The sequence below is a fragment of the Strix aluco genome, chromosome 3 (genome assembly GCF_031877795.1).
Source record: "Strix aluco isolate bStrAlu1 chromosome 3, bStrAlu1.hap1, whole genome shotgun sequence".
Taxonomy (NCBI): domain Eukaryota; kingdom Metazoa; phylum Chordata; class Aves; order Strigiformes; family Strigidae; genus Strix; species Strix aluco.
In genome coordinates, this window is record NC_133933.1 from 30,544,630 (window position 1) to 30,568,514 (window position 23,885).

Consider the following 23,885-nt stretch of genomic DNA (forward strand, 5'->3'; position numbering starts at 1 on the left):
ATTCCATCATCGAAATACACCAACAAACCCCACAAAATATATTGCTTTCTTCATTTAACTATTAAAAGCATTACAAAATGCCATGTCAGTTCTATATAAATATGCTGAAAAGAAAGATTAATATGGCCATCTAGAGGAGAAAAGAATGATGTGAAAATGTACCACACACATTTTCAGGCTTCAGAATAAAACATTTTGAGAGTCATGTAGCCAGAAAAGATGTAATAAACTAATTATGTAATTGATAAGTGAACCTTAAAATAATATGATCAGGAGTTTCGATGGTCTTAGTAATGAAAACATATTAATATTATACATGTTTTTTGCAATGCAAGCAAAACTTACAGGGTGCATTAATAAAGAAAAGATTATATTTTTGTCTTGTTAAATTTTGTGTGTGCATTGTTAAGTGCAGACACATCTAAACAAATTTAAAAAGTGAAGATTGAAGTGTAAACAGTTATTAGTAAAACTGTTTATTGACTCCTTTGAAAACACACAGCACATTGTTGCAAGATACAACATGTGACAGATTAACTGCTGCAGAGAAAATAATACAAAATTTTCCAAAAATGAAATATAATTTTCATTGTTCATATTACTCTACCTCTGACAAAATTTTTAATGATATCATCAGAGGCTGATTTACTAGCAATGAGTAGAAGGGAAACAGAGATGAGAGAAAAATGAATTCTCTCCTCTCATCACTTCACTGTAACACTATCAAGTCCTGCTCAACATATGGGCTGATCGGTGCCTTAAGCTGGAAGTACAGCCGAAACGTTTAAGTCTCAGAAGTAGAAATGATAAAGTACATATGAAGAAACAGAAGTACACAAAGTCAAATATATTGACAATTGTTTCTCATATTAAATAAAGTACATAGGAATATACTGCTTGCTCCCCCTCCACTACAAACAATCAAAAAATGGTTCTATCATTTGTCTTCACACTTCATATAAAAATAATTCAACGGTCATAAAAACCAGGTATTTAATGAAAAATTTCAGGATTCCTATAGCATCAGACTTCTACGGATTTATTTTGCAAGATTAAGGAACAGTAAAGCTTTGAATTTTTAAAAATGACACTGAAACATCTAGAAAGTTGGAATCGGACATTTTTAACCTCAACTGCTCAGTGAACTGCTTCTCTGAACACATATGAACTGTTTGATAGCGATAACCAGTCTCTCAGTTTTGACTGCAGGCTTCCCTCGTGAGGCTTCCACTTCTCTTTTCATCAAAGTTCTAGGTCGGGCAGCTTTCGCTCTGTAATGATCATATAACATAACAAGGCATACTCTGTCTTTTCCTCTGTTCTAACACATTTTTATCATTGTCCAAAGATCCTTTTATGTCTGAAATAATTCAGGAAGAACATAAAAAGTACTAGCTCTAATTATTCTAGTGTGCCACCTTCAGGTCACTGAAAAGTAAAAATTACTAGGTTGTTAATCTGTTGCCATATCCAATACCACAAAACTCTTTCTAATATTATTGAACATAATTTTCTTGAGATTACTGGATTACAAAAATGAAACAAAATCACCAGTCTAATTTGCAAGCATTTTACAGAAAACGTAGAATGATTGCAGGCTACCAAATAAATAATATTGCTGATTCTCCACTCCTTGTAAAATGTGGGAAGAGAATGCTCTCACAAGCTGCAGCAAAAGCAAAATACTAACAGTATTAAAGTTTTTTTGCAAGCAGAAGTACGTGGTTAAAAATTTAAAATTTTCTAAGTTAGAATATTTTCATAGTTTTTGCTTTAAAGTGGGTTTTTTTCAAACCCTGAATGTTCTTTCATTATAATAAATCAAATTTGCATACTAATTTTAGAGTGAATATGTGTGTGCATATATAAAAATGGGTTTTACATCCAGCCAGCTTCCTGAATGGAAAAAGCATTGAGAAGGGATAGCAGCTGGTTACAGATATCTTTAGCAATAGAAGAAAAACACAAAAAAGGAGAGAGGAAACAATTGTAACTTTCCTGATGCAATACTTGAACTTCCCAATAGGGTTCTTTTATCTTAGATTCTAACCATGATATAGATTTCCAGACTAGAGTTCTCATTCCCCAGAAGAGGATAAAAGTCAATGACTATGAATTTTGATGATCTGAGAGGATGATAAAGAAGACAATTATTAAAAAAACCAAATGAAAACAAACTGGATACAGGCTACAACAAGGCCTTTGGAACTTAAGTCTTATAGGGCCAAAGTAAAAAGCTCAGATGAGCTTCTCACTCAGAAGATGAACTAGGTAGGATAAAAAAAATTCTAAACAATTGTGAAATAGAGGAATGTCACATGTTCCTTTCAACATGAATTATTTTAGGACTATTTCAACAACTGGCCTCAATAGTTTGAAGAGAGACAAATACTTTATTCTGGGTATCTGAAAGTAGTCTTCTTGTATAATTTGTATCTGGTATTATCTGCTAATAAATACAACTGAGTCTTCCACCTCCTGTTAATATACATCACCATTCTTTCCCAACAGTGACATAAAGTATACACAAAATTAGTATTTTATCTTTCATATTCCCCCCCCCCCCCCCCCAACACTGTTGATAGATCTCAGTTAGATATAAAAACCAAGCATCATACTTCCACTATCCCCTCCTCCTTGATGTCCTTCTCCATCACAGTGTTTTAGCACCTGACATCACTTCTGCATCTCCTTCCCTATTCACTGGAACTCAGACTCCCAGCATTCCTACGATGTAACAGCAAAGGAAAGAACTGAAATTTCTGATGATCAGAGAAGAACCTTCTTACTCTGCAACTTATTCAATTATGGCTTTCATGTCCTTTGTGTCTTAACTTGGAATCAAGAATAAGTATACACTAATTTCAAATTTCAGTGGCAAATAGACTTTTATATAATTGAATTACATCACATAGTAGAAAGTTTAATTTTTTTAAGCACTTCTGGACTGTATAGAACATTTAAGGACAGATATCTTTTAATTACATGCATCCACTTTTTATTAGAAAATATCAATCACTAAAAAACCTTTGCATTTTAACATATTAAAGGGAGACCAACAAATAACTTACTATAACACAACATCTATATTAGAATCTGACTTTTAGGTAACTTCAACAAAAGCTTACTTTTCATGCTAGAAAATGGCTACACAGTTCTCACGTACAGCTATTTTCACACACAAAAAGCATATCGACAAAATATTGACAGCAAACTTCTCAGCCTCTATGTCAGGTTGTCACCCTAACTTAAAATCAAGAAATATATACCACAAAAGAAAACATCTATTGTTTACATCCAAATTTTAAGGCCATGGAAAAATTGTATTAATCTAATCTTTGTAATAATTTCTTTCTGTGATTTCAAGAGAAGAAAAGACACAGAACATTCCAGTAATGCACACTGCAATGACCATATGCACTGTAACCAATAACCAATTCCATTTACTTTGCTGTTATGACAGCTTATCAATAGTGGAATAACAGGTCTTCTTTGTATTTATAATACCACAGAATTCATCAAGAGTTACCATGTTTCCTTCCTAAATCAAAACAGTTTAAACTCCCCAAAAAATCAAATGACTAATGCTAAATTGTATGAAACTTAATATAACAAGATATCATTTGCAGTATTTCCAGAAGAATGTGCACAAGTCTGAGCCATTTTTTTTTTTTGAGCATGCACAAATATAAAAGATATCTGGATATTTCTTGCAGACATTGACTATTTGCCAGTCAAGCTGTCCTCATCTAAAACTTACATATCCAGAACATAATTCTGAAATTTGGAATAAAAGGAATGCTTTTAAATCACTCTTACCTTCATCTATTGAGGCTTCACTACTGTATCCATCATATTCTGCAGACAGGGGACTATATTTTTGTCTGGTTTCCCATATATAGTTTTTTTGCTGTCTGCCATCCACCACTGGCAGCCTGGAACTCTGGGTTCTAGACAAGGCCTCATGATATTTACCCAGTGCTTCATCTTCACTCTCAGATGATGAACCATGCTGGTCTTTACTCATATAAGAGTTGTCTGTTTGAATAAAATAAAGCAAATCGACTACAGCTCAAAATAGCATACAAGAAAATAACCATAAGAGGTTATCATTGAAGATATTTAAGCTATTTCAATTAAAATTTCTGTAATAGTTTAAAAATATAATCCTGTCGCAATGATAAGTATTACATGATTTTGTAATTGATGAGAGCTATTTTTATTTTCTAGAAAAACTGAAAGATCATTAAGCCCCCAAAAAACATAAATCTTATTCAACAGAAAATGGATCAATTTATATAAGGCAGCATACACTGAAGGTCTTGAAACCCTTCATTAAGAAAATGCTTAAAAGAATTTATGTGAAGTAAATCCAACACTGCTGCAATATTACATGCAGATACCTAACACATCAAAAAGGCAGCTCCTGATCCTCCATTCCCAGCTGATTTTTGCTATGAGCATGGAGTATAACATAGAAATGAAACTGATTTACAAAGAGAAGCCTACAACAAAATCGTCTCAGGATATTTATGTCAGTAGTGCTTAAACTCACAATAGCAAATGGGCAAATGCTAGTGAAAGATGTTTGCATGCACAATTTTATTTAACTTACAATAAACAGCCCCTTGTTCAATAACTGAAATTAATGCAGATTCTCACTACAGACATCTGGCAACAGCAGAAATTGCACAAAAGAATCTATCTAGTTAATTCTTTTATACCAGTTCTCCTATAATGGCCCACTCCTGTGGCCAACTTCTTCCAACTACATCTCAAGTATGAAGCTCCCACAAGTCAAAGATTCAGCTGCATTTTTATTTCAGTAAAAGGAAATCTTCTTCCTCCCTTTTCCAAACCTCAAATGGTTTCTGTCTAAATTTAACGTGCCATGCAGACATTCTGTAGATCTCAAACTCCAACAGGCATTAAAAGAGTTCACGTAAACTCAATAAAGGTCAGCATTACCACGACTCCATGAGCAAGACTACAGTGTATGATTTGCCAATGGATTTCCACTACCAGCAGAGCTCTGACATGTCCATAATGCTGTTTTTCAGCTCCTGATTCTGAAAGGGAATATTGTCTAACATGCTATGCAGCCACACTCAACTGTTTCTCCCCTCCCTGCTTTTATGTCCTCCTCCCAATCCCTGCCCTTGGCTCTGGTTCTGCATTTCCACTCCCATTAGTCTCTGCCTTCAGGCACAGTCAGTCTCATGCCTCTGCCTGGGTATTCTGACTAAACGAGGGATTCAGCTTACTTTAATTTAAAATGGCTGAATTTTAGGTAACTCAACCTATGCCAGCGATCTAGGCCTCTTTCAGAGTCAAGTGTTTGCCTCTTCCAACTACAGAGGTCCTTCCTTTCCACTATCAGGTAAGCCTCTAGAGCAGATGAGTAAAATCACTTACCATACAGGTCTATTTCTCCCTGGTACTCATACAGAAAAGCCTATGCTGCAAGTTTAGGTAAGACATCTTTTGCAAAGTTACATTTATACAAGTAGTACCTTATCATAAGTTACTGTCTCTCAGCCCCATACTCCACATTCCTGCTCCAAGTACCCACTTTTGGTCTCTCATGGGGGATTTCCTCTTTATTCTGTCTGTTCAATCCCAAATTCTCTTTACTTGCATCTAACCAACTACTCATGTAACCTTAGTCTTTCACCCTTAGACTCTCCACCCTCCTATAATGTTATCAGTTCTCTCCAAAGCTGTCACCCATTCTACTTCAAATCCGTCTACCACTTGCATCATATCACATTTGTTCAGGAAGTTTCTGTCCTCACATAAGTCATGTTTACTCTCAGTTCTGTTCAAACTTCCAGTGTCTTTCAGTAACTGTCAGTATCAAAAGCAGGATAAGACCTACTCTGTTCTTCCACCCCTACAGTGAAGCATGTAAGTGCACATGGGAAGGCCAGTGAATTTAACAAGCAAACGATAAAAAGTATTTACTACGCCTTTTCAAAAAACAAAGTTTCCAAAGATTTACAACTTGGTCAAACTGACATGTTTTTTCACAGAAGAACATGGGCAACTCTGACATGGGAAAAGTGCTCTCCCACATTTCAAGTACATACTTCAACATACAAAGGTGCCAAAGTATCTCAGTGAAGCAGATGTGAAATCTAATTTTTTCCACAGATAACCAGCATGTTTTCCCCATACTCTATTCCTGGAAACAGCTAAAGATTTTAAACTGTACCTTTAAAAAAAAAAAAAAAAACAGAAAAAGATATTTCAGAACGAAAGCATGCCAAATTTGATCCCAAGTATTTCAAATTTGGCACAGTTTTAAGAAACTGAAAATATGGTCTTGAAATGGAAAATGTCAGGAAACCTTAACTGCAGACAGTGCTACCAGCTCTACATGCAATGGGTATGTAATCTTAATTTAGTATTTATAGGAAAACTGGTGCCCTAAAAGACTGCTAATGAGCAACTAGATCTTGCAACTTTAGGCTATCAATTTTAATTCAAGTGTAACGGATATGGTTCTTCTAGTTGTATGGATGGCTATAAAGCAAGTTCAATTTCACTGATCACTTACTGAAAATATCACACCAAGTAGGATATATTCTGGCTAGCAAACTCACTGCAAGATGCTGCCCAGAAAAAGGAGCCTCCTTAGCTGGTACACAAAGTAAAACCAGACATCGGTATTAGATGCATCATTTATCATCACAAGAAATGTATCACAAATATGAAATTAGGTTCATTAATCAGTCTGCATAAAGAATGGAATAGTTAAAACATGGTAGCAACATGTTTGAAAGAAGTTCTGAAAGTTATGCCTCTAATAATACACTGATGTTTGTAAGCATCCAGTAGTTCTCAGTGATACCAGATATTTTTTCTCCCGTTCCTAGCATAAAAGAAAAAGAATGAGGAGGTATACTGGCATTACGAGTCATGAAACAAGACCTCTTCAGAGGACTTAAAAACCCCATTAAAGCTAAAACATACAACTATTCATGCAAATATTTTTTAAATGAACAATACAAATCTGTTTCAGTTTCTTGGGAAAAAAATAGATTCTTGCACATTAAAAAAAAATCCTCAGGGTTTTAAGCCTCTCCTTGCCACTTCTCTTTTCATTTTTATAACTTAGCTGGAAACGTGCCTAAAAGAATTCATGTTCTTATTAAAAACTATTTTGCTAACACAGGTCACGTGTAATTATTGACCTACAGAAAGCTATTATTAGAGCTAAAATGCCATTTTTGATAGCAAATATACTTTACAAATATTGTATTATGTGAAGAAATAACAGATAAGATGATAGTTTATCATATAAACATGGAAACCACCTCCTAAATCAAATTTAAATTAAGAAAAAAACAAACAAACCAAAAAAACAAAAACCAAAAGAACTAATAACTGACATTCTCAGATAAGGGAAAACACACACACTGAAAAAAAATAATATTTATATTATGAAACCATTAATTTCTCTACAGAAACAGCATCACCAGAAAAGCCTGTGTTGCTTTCTAAAAATTCACTACACAGCATGCAAGACAATTGTATAAAAATGCAAGGTTTTACTTCTTGTTCACAAACTATCATTGCAATTCCACTGTCATATTGTTTAAGACTGGATGTTGAAGACGGCACACACAGCATCCATATCAGCAACACATAGGTTTTCTTTGTAAGACTACAACTATAAGACAAGCTTCATTCAGTTCTTTCTATACTTACAATCACTTAATTGCCACTTTTCATTGAGTTTTGGGTTTTGAAATTATTAACTCGCATATCCCAGAAATATATTCTGAAGATTTACTATAATGTAACAGAAGTTTTTTTTTCTTTATCTTATCACGTTTTATGCAATATTTTTAAAATACATAAAATAAAAACCACTTTTATAGAACAAGTGTTCGTTTCCAGTATTAATTATAGTTTTCAACAGAAACCACACAAGGCACTGCAGAGAAGGTAAGAAAAACTGTATATAGAAAAAGAAAAGTTAGAACATAGGACAGGCATTTATTAATCAGTTCCTTTAAGTAATACTTTAAAAAGTAATTAACTTCCAAGAAATAGCAACATAATTAGAGAATGAAGCATGGACAACACAGACCTACTTTCATCCACAGGAAACACTATTTAAATGTATAAATTAGGTGAAAAAAGTAGGAAGTATCATAAGTTTCAGGAAAGGTTGAAGAATGCAGTTTGCTGATGGACTCCTCACCTTTTCCTGCTGTCTTCTTATTACATAGCTCTCTTTCTGATTTCTTTGAGTTTTCGTTTTTACCCACTATTGCAATTGTAGTTGACACATCGTCCTCATCCTTTGATACGGATTTTCCTTTTCTCAAAAAAAAGGTTTCAGATTTCTTTTCTTTGATTTCATTAACGCAATTGGGACGGTCATTGTGCATCTTCAAGCTGGAGTCTGATAACTTTTGCTTCCCCACTTCAACAAGCTTTGTTTCTAAAGCTTGGTGAACATTCACATCGTGCACGTCTTCAGAATCCTTAAAATCAACTCCAGGTGACTGTGGTTTGATTTTCCTATGCAAATGATTCTTAGAATTATCTGATACTGCATGGAGGCAATTATTTTCTTCCTCAGTAGATTGCTCCATTGTAAATTTATTACTTTTCAGGTTACTGTCCTCCAAGAACTTATCATTTACAAAACACTCATTTCCTCCTACTGCTTCCTTTTTAAAAGGTCCTCCTACAGTGTTTGAATCCTGAGGCACTTTTGTATCACTTAAGTGATTATTACTATCTGTGCCTTTTAACTGGCACTGGTTTTTGTCCACGACATGGTCAGATACTCCATCTTGACTTGTATCTTTTTTTACAAAATCTATTGAATTAGAATAACGAGTCTCTCTCTGTTCTGCAGTACCTCTCTTCGCTTTCATATTCGTTTCTTGAGAGTGAGTTAATGACGGTGTATGTTCCTCTCTCCCTTCCACAGGTTTACCATCCTGTGTTTTGGAGCTTTCATCTTCTGCACGAAGGCCATTTATCATGCTTGTGACTTGTTCTGTTACTGAATCAGCTACACTGTAGCCAACCTCTCCGACAACACTGGTCAGATCATCCACAGCACTGCTAAGCGTGTCGACCAGAGAAGAGACAGAGGGAAGGTTCAGATTTTGGTGGAGGTTTCTGAAAAATGCCATTTGTCCAACCTATTCTGCAACAATTTTTAATACTGAAAGGTCCTCTGTTTCACGAACAGATCAACTTCATTTCTCCAAGTTCAACTTCAGAGCTATTTGCTTTGCTATCTCAAACTCAATACATTTACCAGGGGAAGTTGCAGCTTCACTCTTTCCATTCAATATGCATTGAAAATAATAAGCAAGCAGCTAAGCAAATATCTTGAAATGAAGCCACAATCAACCAGCAAAACCATAGTCTTTCATCAACTGCAGCATCAACTAGCCATAATGAAATTCATTATTTTCAGAAATAAGACAACTGTGTGAGGTGGAAATACTTTTTTTTATTCTAACCTGCAAAGAAGAAGTTGTGAGACGTTTAAATTATGTCTTTTCATCAATGTCACGCTAAAACAAGCTTTTAACATAATAGCTGCACAAAAACACGCATCATGGAGACTTCTTCACCCCAAAAATGTTTGTTGTCTTTTACATAAGGTAAGATATTTCAGAACATGAAGACTTGTTTTGTAGCAAAAAGAAAGTTAAGATGACAGACTTCATTTCCAGGGGGAGAACTTTTTCCGTCTCCAAGAAAATTGAAAATAAAAATTTAGCTGCACCTTTTAAAGAGGCAGAAGGGAAGAAAACCTCTGAAATTTTCCATTGTTCTCTGGTGCCTGTCCCTTCCTCTCAAGTCAGCTAACAAAGCCCATTCAATTTCCACAGTCCAGAAGTAGAAAAGGGTTATTTTACCAACCCTCAATATCTTTTTTGAGGTCTAATTTTTTTCATTTCACATTATCCTTAAAGACCTTGTTCTATCAAAAATGTATAGAAATAATTTGTTAGTCAGAGATAAGACATCTTCAGTTTCTAATGTTTTACTACTTTAAAATTATTTTCCAGGTGTGTAAATGCAAGACCTTCTCCAAAAGGTCAGTGAAGGATTTTAACAGTGAAAACCAAATAACCCCATTCACAAATTTACTTGAGAACATTTAATTATACACAATTATGGAATGTTTAAAATATGTTCAAGTGTATTCTCATAATGAAAGAGAAATATCTTCCCATAAGTAAATGTCAACTCTTCAGTTATATAGCTGTTGAATTTCTGTGGCTTGTTAATACAACGGTTTCTTCCTTTCCCCATACTGCACAGTCACGGGAAAAGTCAACATTGTGTGTTTTCATCACTTGAGTAAAGTGATTATTTGTGTATTTTTATATATCCTTGTAAAAACGTCCATTCTTATAATTAAGTTTAGTACACCATATTTCAGATACTTACAAAGTTTATCTTGTGAGTTCTTTCTTGTAGTGTATCCTGAATCGAGATCTGGGAAACCACTAACATTTTCAAAACACATCTTCTTATTAATATATAGGAAAAGTAGCAACATGAGAATAATGAACACCCCAACAGCAGACAGGAATCCAATTGCTTCAGGAGATACTAAAAGAAACAGAAAGAAACACATTTTTAGAAGTCCTGTAAAAGTTTAACTCGTAAAAGCTATAGTATTTATCAGAATTGATCATTAATAAATACTAATAAAGTTCCAAATATATATGCAAGATGTAACTAAAAAACCACCATTTAAATCTGGGTTAATATTTAATCATCTTTGCAAAGAACAGAAAAGTAGTTGGTCCTAATCTAAGGGAGGACTGACATTGTGAGCAAGAGGTTCTGCCAGAGTACTGGACCCCATAACAAGACAGATCTCTGCAGAAAATGGGGATATTATCCGCAGATGCCAAAAGGCTGATGATTTTTGATGGAACATCTGAGAGCATGAGCACTGGAAGGATGCTAAGAGCATCCCCCCTTCCTGGAAGGGGCTGGAGGTTTGGCTACCTGGGCTCAGGGCCAACTCTGAGATAGTGCTGCTGGGGAGGGACTGAGCCCTTGCTGATGAGGCCACTCCCTCTGTCAGACCTGTTATGCTCAGCTCCTGACTCCTCTTACCTTCGGGACCAGCTGGCCCTCACTGCTCCCTGACAAGTAGCAAAGAGCAAAAAACAGAACAAGAAAAAGCACATAATGGTATGTTCCTTGCCCTGGTACATGTGCCACTTGCATATAAACCAAGAGAGCGCTAAGTGGAATAGAGATAAAGCATACTTAACCAAAACAAGGTAGAGGCAAAAAAGGCTGGAGTAGACTGATGTGTTTAGAAAGTATATAAAATAAGGATATGTAATTGCTATTAAGCAGATAACTGAAAGGGAGTATCGGGCATCTTTTGCAGGGCTAGAATCTTGCAAGTCTATCTGTACCTAAGTAACAGCATCAGTAATACCATTTAAAGCCAAGATTACCTTGGATATGGTTTTAGAAATACGAAATCTGGGAATGGATATAGCAAATTGGACCAATGGGGAAAGAGTAACTAAGGGCCAACTTGCTTACTTGAAAGGAGACCGGGCAGAGAAAGAGATATAGAAGGGCAGCAAAAAAAGAGGGTTTAGAAACATAAGAAATAACGAGCAAGTTACAAAAGCAGTTCAAGAACAAGAGAGGGCAGATCTTTGACAGAAGGAGTGCAGATGCCCACAGACTATAATGAAGCTGAGCTGCTTTATTAACCAAGGCTGCCAGGATGTCAGAAGGAAGCCCCTTGGGCAACTCACCGGACTCTCCACTGGGTCTACATCTGAAAGACTTGATGTGAGGAGTTAACAGTGACAGAAATGCAAATTTGTTACTAAGTAGTGTGGGAGGTTAAAGTGAACGGTTATAGAACTAAAAAGTAACATTTGGGTGCAATTTATAAGAAAAAAGTGATAGAACTCAATAATTGCATGCAATTAACAATGGTGTAACGCATTATAGAACTGTGATTCAGTCATATGTTTATTAGTTAATTAATCTGTTAACTGGTTTATTAGTAGTGTGCTGATCAGTTAATAAACACTATAGCCTCTTATATCAGTTACATCTCAAACCTGCATTCTAAAGAGGAAGAGTAAAACCTTGAGGTAACAGACACCTTAACACTTAAGAGTGGTTTTTGTGGCCTCAACACACAGATTTGCATCTTTCAGGACTGAACACAGATGCATTCATCTGGATGAAAGCTAGGATTTCATACATCCCTTTCTTTCCTCTTGTCTTTTTTGCTAGACTAAGTGTCCCTCTACTCACTACCATAAATCCCACTCTTGGGGGTTGAATTTTTTCTATTTATAAAAAAATTATGAAGATTTATCAGATTTATGAATTCCATTTGCCAAGATCTTGGCACTTCACTTTAGGAGTATAATGCTGTGTGGCAACATCTTTTACTATGTAAAAAGGAGCGGGATTAAAAGTTGGCAACAGACTCTGCATTCTCAGAGACAAAAGGACAAGAGGCAAGAGTCCGAAGTAGCAACAAGAAAAATTCCAGTTGGACATGAGAGGAAAAAATTCCAGAATAAAAGGGGTTTGTCACTGGAACAGATTGCCTAGATCGGTTACAGAATCCAACTCGAATGTTAGCTCTGTTTTGAGCAGGGGGCTGAACTGCGAATTACTTTCCCAGAAGCCTTCCAAATTAAATTATTCTCTGAGTCTACATATGTCCTTTGTAAATCTGGGCTCATACATCTATGTAAAAGCACTGACTGGAAAACACATGCAGTTCCACAACCTCCTCAGTTTGTTTTGCAGGATGACAGGAGTCATTTGTGTTTGTGGTGCTGTTGTTAAATAATTACACAGGTGTGTTTTAAAAACTGGAAAAGATCAAAAGAAATGCACCTTCCATCATCTAAAAGGAATTAGTCAGATTTGCACTTCTGTTTTGAGCTGGACATCCAGACCTATATGAAACTGCAAAAATTATTTTTGCTTCACTTTTTATCTCTGACCAGAAGAGATCACATAACATTGTGCCTAAAACCCTGAAAATTTTCAGACAAAAAGAAAACTAAAGAAATATCAGAATGGCAACCAAAGAAGTCCCAAAAGGATAAAACAGAAACCCCAATTAGACTAGAACCTCTAGTCAATATCAAACTTGAGGAAATTTTTTTCTTGTTTTATTAGATCATACCAGAAAAGCTAGGAAAAACATAATCAACTCTCAACTGAGTTAAGCTTGGGACACTGTCTTCTGAAGAACTGAAGGCAAAGCTAGAAATAATTGGAAACCTTAAAAATCTGACCTTCGCCTTCCAACCCACTAAAGTCCAGGAAAGAACAAGAAATATAAGAACACAGTATAACTGCTTAATAGGGCCAGAATAAAACAGTGCAACAGGGAGGAGCAAGCACATGGTATTTTCAATTTCAGACAGTACAACAGAAACACAAAGAACCATAAAGTTACAGAGTTCCTCATCAGTCCTTCGGGATGAGATATCCTGCTGCATCAAGCAAAGCAACCAGGTGAGAAACATGGAATTCTATTCTGGACCAGAGAGGAAAGGAAGCCAAAACATTTTTAAAAATATTTTCATTATCATGAACAAAACGAAGAAAAGAAACAATAATCTCTTTGTTCACAGAAGACCTTGGTTGCACATCCTATTAAGATTACCTGATATTCCCTTCACAAGTCTGGAGTTGCTCATAATTTCATTAAAATCACTTGTTACAGCTGAAGTTTATGGCAACTCTGCCTCACACTGAAGCGTTTTTGCTTGTTTTTAAGATCAAAAAAAAATAGTTAAGCCATGACCAAGAATGAGCAGAAGAAAAAAAATTACCACTATAGTGGTGACTAATTTATTTTTTTTTAAAAGCCCTAGTGTTCCCCAATCAAGAGCAATGAAAATTGTCATGTGTCAGGTGTTCATTTATAATTTGTCAGGTGTCCATTTACCATTTTCATGGAATCTTCCTAAATATGGGAAAGATCTGAGATTTGACAAAAGCCTCAGTTTGTGTATATTCATTTTTAACCTCAAAGTTTAACAGATGAAATTTCCCAAGGTTCTGCTGGCAGTAGGCATGCTTCCTCCCCTCCCAAGACTGCATATGGATAACTGAGAATGTCTGGGGCTATTGGAACAACATCCAGTTTTCTTTTAATTATTGTTCCTGACCCAAATGAGACTAGAAACCGGGCCAAGAGCAGAAAATCCTCATTCTTCAGTAACTTCCAGTTCTAACACCTATCAAAACACAGAGGCAGTGGCAGAAAAGGTGAGAAGAATAAACTGTGATTCACCAGGGCACAGGGACCAATAAAAGTGAGAGTGAAGTGGAAGGTGGCAATTAGGCACAAGTTAATGATGTCCAGTGAGGAAATGGAAAGTATGAGTTATGAAGAAGGTGCAACATCAGGATGGAGTGCACAGAACAAGTTGGAAAGTGAAGGCAGAAAAAGACGACAGATTAGGAAGACTAGACAGATAAAGATAATGGGACCACAGACATTTATCTATGAGGATAATTGCTTTATGATTGAAGCAGGTTGTCCTAAGTAACTTTGCCCGAATTCAGTGTCAACATTGGTTTGAGTAAGGGATTGAACTGAATTCCAGTCGTTCTGTGATTTACAAGAAAGGACAGTGAATGTTTTAATAAGGTAATTAACTGTACAACACCTTCAGAAAAAAAGTGTACTTTCGAGTATTTCACATTTGATCTTTTAAAACTGTAGGTTTAAATATTTTTTTTTTTTTTACTTACACTTATATTCAGCAAACAAAACTGCTTTGATCCATCAAAATATGTGCTTAAGGAGGTTAACCACAACCTAAAAGCAACTTGAAAACACCATACTTTTTTTTTTCCCCCCCTCGAGTACTTCCCAGATACTAATTAGTTTAAAAAGTCACTGTATGCAAACCGTATAGTTCTCTATGGAAACACAGTATCTGATGACATCTTTCTGGAGTGAAAAAAAAACATTGACTGATACCTTACAAAAAGAATGAAACTTTAGCTACAGCAAGACTAATTAATTATTTATGTAATTCAGTGTGAACATAGGACTTGAAAATTATATTTCCATATCAATTTGCATCCCATGTAAAGAATCTTAAAATGCTTGTTCACAGATTAAGTATATTATCAAGTTAAAATCCTTTAAGATATTACCACTATAAAGCCAGGAAAAAAAATTGTACTTCAATTTTCCACATGCAAATGCATACAGATTCCCATCTATGAATAGTTTTATATATCACATTAATCCTTCAATTAGTTTCTCACAGTTGAAGTGTCAAGCAGTTACACTTCATAGACAGAAAAAAAAAGTTATTTTTTGCATATAAAAATACATCTGTGCCACACGCAGCACCAGAATTATTTTGATTCAAAACACGTTGTTATAAATTCTGATTGGTTTGGGCATTAATTGTACCATGCAAAGCATTTTAAAAACTCTGAGGTTCCCAGTGGTTTCTTCTACAATTACGGAGCAGTAGAAAGGCAACACCTTCTCATAGTCATATTTCAAATTCAAATGTCCTACTTTTATAAACTTCATAATTATCCTCATTTCTTAAGAAAAACAACAATGAATGTTTGAAATTCATAACAATGTTACACAGTTTTAGGAATACTAAAAGAACAAATGTCTTACTGCAAAGTTATTAAGACTAATTGAATTGCCGACTATGGAAATGGCATAGAAAGTTATAGTCATTACAGAAGTATTACATTAACATCACTTTAATTCACTTTCATTATTATCATCACTAGAATGAGAATTATAAGAACACAGAAACTTACCATCTCTTCATCTTACATATCAAATTAGCATCTCTTTCTCAAATAATAACTTCCCTGTTATTAAACAACTTTTATTTTCCAAAAGATGCTTCAAACTCTTCAGAAAATGGCATCTTTAAGAAAATATCACCAAAACAACAAAAATCCTCAGACATATTAAAAAGCATTCAATGTTTTTAATATGTATCTACCCACCAAATACATTAATATCCAGTCAATTGTTTTTGGAACTCTCACACTCCACATCATACTGTTCACTTAGCTAGTAATGTACAAAGCCACATAGTTATCTTAGTGATGTTTTAATTATTCATTTACAAGTGCTATACTATCTCTTCTGTGCACAAATTAGGGGTATGATCCAAAGAACCTCAATTACCTTTAAGATCCTAGCACAAAAACATCTGAAATGAAAAATGTAGGCTTGTTTTTATTTATAACCCTTTTTTTTTTATACAACTTGATCTAAGCCATTTTAGCCTTTTAAATTCTTTTAAATAAACAGCACTGTTGTTTTGTATTTAGTCCTGAAGAAGTATTATTTAGTTATTAGTTTTTACACCACTACATCTTGACATTACATGAAAATAACCTGTGCTGTCGATCTCAAAAATACTTTCATTCAAGTGCTATTCACTGCTGCTTGTCATTTCATACCAACTTTCCAACTTGCACAAGATATTAACATATTTTCAGAAAGCTGAACAGGTTACTGAACCACAAAATAAGATTCATGCCTTGATTGCCTTTTCTCCATGCTTGAATTATTTATCTCCAAACAGCACATATTTATTTCTCACCAACAACTCATGTCATAATGGCAAAAAAATAACAAACAAAACCCTCTGTACCTCAGAGTCAGCTCGGAAGTAAAATACTTTGGTCTGACTGATTACTCAACAGGAATAAGAACTGTACTTTCTATGTGTCAGTTTATATGTAAATATCTTTTTCTTTTATGACTACTTACATTGGATGGTCTCTTTTCTAGAAGTGACTGAACTTGAAGGCTACCTAAGACTTTTTAAACAGCTCTTTTTAAACAGCTTTTCTCTGACAGGGTAAACTCAATACACAATATTTCACAGTAATTTAGCAGAATTATTATCTTCCTGTTTGCTGGAGTAGTTGAAGAAGCAATCACAAGTAAATAGAACCTAGTTTACCTACACAAAATGCTACACCTACAAGGGGCAAAATTTTATCCAGTGTTGTGTTAGAAGACTTAAAAAATTAAATTCCTGACTACCTGCACTGTTTTACAAACAAGATAAACTCTATGTGGCAGCTCCTATTATTCTTAGAATACTTTCCCATATAAAAACCAGAAGGAACTTTACCACAAAAATGGACTAGCTGATGTTTCTGCTAAAAATCAATGACAATGAACTCAGAATTCCCTCTAAACATTTTATTAAACATGTCAAGAGACAAAATTCCAAACTTATTTCCTATGCTTCCTGTTATATTTCGTATTCATCTTTCTTCTTCCTCTCATATAAAACACTGAAACTATGTAATTCATTGCTACGAATTGACCTATTTATGTTTTACCAAAACAAGCATCAAAAAAAGTGTTTTAGCTCAATTTAAAGCATGCAATTAAATCTCATCTATTAATGTTTTTAATTTTTTAGCTACATATAGGCAACGGTAAAACTGAAACTCTTCTGTATAAAGATGCTGCCCCCATCAATTCAAACTTGTTATTTTGTCTTTCTTCTGCAGCAGATGCCTTAACTTAGCCCACTACTAAGGGCTACATTTGTCAGCGTATTATGTTGAATACCTGTTATACTGCTAGTCTGATGATGTTCCTTCCTATGTGTTTGTTTCTCCTGCATCTTGCACTTTGTTATACAGCAAGTTTACACACTCTCTGCTACAAATTACAAGCACATGCAACATGAGCCACCTGTATTTCAACACTTTAAACATCTATATCCAGTATATTACTCTGAGTGATATGCAATTTTAAATTAACATAAACCTGAAATGTCAATTGAATTTCAATGCAGAACTCAAAAGACCATTTCCTAAATAAGAAAATTATTAACAATTTTTAGTAACATGAACCTTTCAGAAGTTTTGAAAGACTGGCAGAATGAAATCAGGGTGAAAGGGCTTATTTAACTATTTGGAATAACAATACCCTTTAAAAATCTGTTTATAAACATTTCCAAATAATACTGGGGAAAATGGAAAATTTATATTATCTGAAGTGATACATGATGCCATTTAAAGGTTAATTTATAAAAAACCTCATACACTTAAAGTAAAAAATAAATGTGCTTGTTTACATGAAAAAATGTACTGGAATTACTGTAACAAGACAGCTACACTGGTCTAACTCCACTGTCACTTTTATTCCAGTGGAAAGTTATCAGAAACAATGGCAACTTTTTTCACCATTTGGTTTATGTCACTTCACACTGGCTGAGGGATAATCTGCACTGCTACAGAGATAAATCAGAACTTCTTTTTCCCCTCATTTTCTTAACATCTAATTACAAGGACTAATAAGAAAAAATACATCCTAACATCTAGATTCCAGGACTTCCTTCACACAGGAAGAAAGTCTAGAATGTATTTTTATTTAAAAATTCAATTTATTTAATTTTATTATGAGCAATTAAATTACTAAATATTTACATCAAACAGAGTTCAATATAATTCATAAATTATAGTTTGCATTAAAAAGGGCTTGGTTCAGCAAGTTAACTAATCACATACATAACTGCACAAAAATACATGTAACGGCTCTAGTACTGCCTCTGCAGGTTGGCATTTACAGGATTCCTTTCCCTTTCTTTTAAAATACCATGCTGAAACTGTCTTTTGGAGATAAATCTAATTACATGAAAAAGAGAACCCTGGGCTCCAAAATATCACTGATCTAAGAAAGAATTCAGGAATAACAGAAGCCATAGTCTGAGATGGAGATTTCAACTTCTGACAGAAATCTTTTAATTCCTAAATCCTTGTGGGCTGAGGAAGTTGTCAGCCTGCCACCCCTTCTGATTTACCAGTCCCTCAATGCCTTTTGTCTCTCACATGGAATTCATCTCCTATTAAGTAATATCTCACAACAGAAATCTCTGAAAAGAAACAGCAAAAGCAACATCGCATTGCTACTTGGAATAAACATAGATCATGGACTCATCTTGATTACCTCCAAATCCCAATAATCTTTTGCAATTACACAGCATATTACATGACTGTATTCTCCATGCACCGGGTAAGAGAACAGCAGTGATCATAGATTTTTTTAATGACACCCTCAAATAATCCTCGCAGTGCAAAAGTATTAAAGACCTGCAGGGGTCTAGAGACTTGATGTTCAAAAGTTCATAGCTACTGCAAAGTAGCTCTCCACTATTGGGGATAAAAAATAAATAAATAAATAAATTATGTAATAAAAGTCTTTTAAAACCACATTTTTCCTATCAGTCACTACAATTAACAACAAAGTGTGAGACAATCCAGGATCGAGATTTCTGAACAGCACAGTGATTAACTAGGATACATAGCAAAGTACTGTGCAGTAAAAATGATTCTATGACCATTTTAAGTAAAGAAATGCCAGGGTTTGGATATAGCAGAGTTCTTACAGACAAAACTTACTACAGAAGAAAAGAGACTGCAATAGTTGGAGTTAAGTGACCCCAGTAGCTGCTGCTTTCCAGAAGACTCCAAACACAGGACAACACACAGAAACATAACTTTGCTTCCTGTATGGGCATCAATAATCTCCAAGAAAAATATTTACTTCATATTAAAATTTTCTCTAGTCCAAAATGTATATAAATACAGGTTAGCTTTCCAACAGAATGCAAAATTTAGTACATATTCCAGTGTTTTTAATTCTAACATTATTACTTTCATTTTTTTAACATGTAGCCATACTTTATAATATCTCCCAGATGTATTAAATGTAGTGTTCATGGGATAAAGGACACAAAATTTCTTCTAGCCTGGAAAAAAAAACCCCATGTATTTGTCTATTTAAAATTAACTAGTGCACAATTATGAACAGATTAATTACTATTTTATCCGTATATTATTAGTTTTAATTGTGTATACTTTTTAATGAAGCTTTTATTCCTCTCTGTAAGAAGAGAAAATGCACTTTACTTTGTACTGTCCACATCTGAGCCCTTAAATGAGTAAAAACAACATATATTTATAATGTTTTACATTAATGTGAGGTTACCTAATTTAAAGAAATTTGCTACCATCTGTGGTATCACCTTTCTCTTGACTGAGAACAAGAAGTTCCAACCAACTGGATGACAGCAGAGAGAAAAGGGAAAAATTATTTTGCTTCTTTTTCAGAAGCACTTACTTAGTGTTGACTATCATAAAAACTAATATAACTTGAATATCAGATGCAGTTGACTTCCAATGAAATAATGTTTCTACTTGTAAAATGAAACTCATGAATAAACATTATTTTTTTTCCATTTGAATTAAATGCAGTTGGCAACTTAACATTCAGATACATGCAAATGGATAAGGATAGTTGACCAGAACATTAAAGAGGACATAGTTCTACTTAAAATATACTTCTGACAAGACAAAAATTCATACCTTCTTATCTTTTCAAAATTATTATTACAAGTGACATTTTTCATTGTCAGCCAAAGACACTGCCTTTTTGCAACTTCTTTCTTTTGCATATTAAAGAGCACTTCAGTTCCTTTATTAGTCACAAAGGCAGTTTGCTGAATAATTTCCTTTGTTTGCAAGACTGCCACAACAATAGAAAGAACACCTTGCAAAAGAGAAAAGGACTTAAAAAATAATTTTAAAAATCTGCTCAACTCAGACCTTACTCGGATATTTCATCTACATTTCCATGGATTAAATACAAAATTCATTGCTGAGTTAGAAGTATCACTTTGCATTACTTCAAAAACATACAAATGAACAAAAGTGAGAGACCTAAAAACAATATGGCCATACATTTCCTGCTTTAAGTCACTTCCATGCCCTACAATGAGTATTGTACATATCAGAATATATTAAAGAGGGTTTTTCTTCAGTTACAGCTCAATATCATGAACACTCAAGTCTGTCTTGTCTGTACCAACAGAACCTGAAAACAGCTTTAATTAAAATATTAGTACAGTTAACAACAGCCAATTCCAAGTTAGACTAGCAGCCTAGCTACAGTGCATTACAGACAGAAATGATACATTTTCTGAAGTCTGATCTCAAGTTCCCTAAATTCTTTTATGTCTGTAGTAAATAACCAAATGAACAACTTAACATTACTCTCATGACTCTCTCAAAAACAACTGTGTGTTAGGAAAATAGCCAGCAAAAAGGCAAACCTTTAACTGAATAATTTCAGAAAAACCCTGTTACCTTCTTCTGCTGTCAAGAACAGTAAGTGACTGAATGAAATGACTCAGTCACTACTAACTAAACTAAGCAGGACTCTTCTTTCCTTAGCCAAGTCTTCAATTTGTATTGTCAGAACAGAAGTAAGAATTTGAGTATGTGTGTGTACATAAAATAAATTTGCATTAAATAGAAGTAAACAAGCAGCTCATTTATAACAAAAGCAAAAATAGCTTTTCCCTTTTTCCAATTTTCAGAATTCAACAATGAGTAAATACAAAACCACACAAACAGCTCAACCACTTAGCGATGTTAAAACACAGGAGTCAAAATTTCAGTGCTGTATTACCAAACTTCTGTAATAACTGATCATATTCTTTAAAGATCTTTTCTATAGCTGGAAAGTGACTTGTTTGTATTTTGCAGCTATTAGATGTTATATAACATCCACAAAATATGCACATTTTCAGGACACACACCCCCTGTATTTACGAATTTATAAGAAGCCTCTATTTAAAAATACATACAAATTAGTTGCTAAGGCTTTCCAGAAAAGCCTATCAGTCTTCTTACTCCTGACCAGCTCTTTGCAGATTCTTCTCAAAAATGTATGAATCTGCTAAAAGGAAACAGAACAAGCAAAACACTGTAGAAGCACTGTAATCCTTCTTGTGCAGACTAGAAGTGGACCCACCACAATCTATCTTGGGCAACTATAAAGCTATAACAATATTATGTGACATGGGAGCAGGCCCTGTGCTAGTCAATTGCTACACCTCTAGTTAGCAAATCTGAGTTCTGTACTGATACTGTATTGGTATCATATTTACACTAGAATTCAGATAATCTCACACATTCAATAAGCATTGTAACTGGTACTTGTAAATCTTTGAGTCTTAGAAAGCTAAAAATAAATCTACAAATCAAATTAGTTTTACTTATTTCAGTGGAAGCATTGTTAACATCGAAGATGCTTTAATGATGCTTTTGAATGAAAACGCAACTGTTTGCAGTCCCAGTACCGCAGTCTAGAGTACCTAAAAAAATTGAAGATCAGGAATGTAAAAAAAACCAACCCTCCATGGTTTTGGCTAATTTGAGAAATGCAAACATCAAAAAAAAAAAAAGAAAAGTGAACTTTCAAATTATTTTCATTGTAACAGCTGAACAGTCTTAGAGCAGACATTTCCTTTTTAAGCTTTGGGGTTTGCTTTTACAGTTACATCTTCATATATAGATATGAAGTTTTCATTAAATAATTTGAGCTAAATGGTGTGGTCACACATAACCTTGCAGACCTTCCTGGTCTCTTTCCACATTTCATCATCTGATACCCTAAGGTTCCTTTTTTCCTAGCAAAAATGAATGGGCAGGCAAGAAAAGACAATTTAGGAATGTGTTGCTTTGCTAGCCAGAAAGAAAAATTAATCACCAGCAACAGGTGTTCAAGTCGTATAATCCCCGTGTAAATTCTAATTACACTCCATCACTTGAAACCGGAAAGTTTTCCTTTGCATTATTCATGGAAGACACATGCTTGCTTACTTGCTTTTCCCTTTTCCTTATTCAGTACAGGACAAATAAGATGGAACATCGTTGTTTATCAGTTGCTTCTCAACAACAACGTACTTGGAAGGACTATGAGAAAGATGGACAGACAAGCAAAGCACAAAAGTACACTGAACATCTCTAAGAACTCTAGTTAATTATGCTGGCTACTTACTACTAATCTTTGTTTCAGAGGTTCCACATAGGCACTCTAACTACAGTCACATGGCTGGAAGCATCAAAGGCTTTCAGGACAATAGCAAATGCAGAACCATTTTGTCAAACACTGTACCAGCTCTCAAAGCCTCATAGTCAGCATTTGATGAAAATGAGTGAATGAATGCTACGAGGTGGGGTGTACTATCCTGGTGCCACAGCCACCAGTGAAAAAGGAGAGGGGGACAGTGCAAACTTACCTGGCACCAGACAAGCTACAGGGAGTTATCCATGTGCCAACCTCAATACTTAATTTGTCCACCAAACTTCCACAGTGAGTTCACAGACCAAAAAAGGCTTGGCTTTCATGGCACAGCCAAGAGATGGTGAAGAGGAAGACCTCTGTGCCACAAAACTTTTCAAATCAATCCTGTATAAGCTTGGAATGAGTACCCAGTGGCATTTAGGACAGAGCTGGAAGGTCTGATTTGACCAGCTCAACTGCTGGCAGCCAGGAATTCTCAGCTTGGAAAGCCCTTCCTATTCTGAGGAGGTCAATACGGATCTTGAGCATGCACTCTGATCCTGGCAAACAAGCAGGCCTGGGCAACTGGCAAAGAAAGTAATCCTTATGAGCCTGGCCATTGGTCAGACCATAAAAACATCTTGGATGCATATCAGATGATGTAAAGTCTCAGAGGCCAAAATACTACACGACTGGAAGATTTGTAGTACGATGGCAAGCACCTTCTGCCTTATATGTACACCTCAAGTAGGGAGAGAGGACAGACAAGAATGCACCCACTCCACACACTACAAGGAGAAATTTGTCAGTAACGTGGCTGGGCACAGGGGCACACAAGGTTAGAATAAACATGGAACTCATATGAGGAGAAAAGGAACCCAACATATTGCAGGTATAAATGGCACTAAGAGGATACTTCTCTTTTAATCACACTTACCTCTAGGCTAATTTATAATCATCAATGCTAAAACACAGGTTGCATGCCACTGTT

General features: G+C 34.9%; 1 protein-coding gene across 3 annotated transcripts in view; it reads right to left on the reverse strand.

The window, feature by feature from the left end:
* The window catches only part of SYT14 (synaptotagmin 14), a 91,877-nt gene that overhangs the window by 54,619 nt on the left and 13,373 nt on the right, over window positions 1-23,885 (reverse strand). Inside the window, exons 3-4 of one of the 3 annotated variants that reach the window (XM_074817975.1) lie at window positions 10,438-10,602; window positions 3,820-4,038 (exon numbers count right to left, since the gene is read on the reverse strand). In XM_074817975.1, coding sequence (XP_074674076.1) covers window positions 3,820-4,038; window positions 10,438-10,602 — 384 coding nt within the window. Of the gene's footprint in view, window positions 1-3,819; window positions 4,039-8,212; window positions 9,162-10,437; window positions 10,603-23,885 lie in introns of those variants that run through there. The other 2 variants (XM_074817973.1, XM_074817974.1) reach the window with 2 other exon arrangements.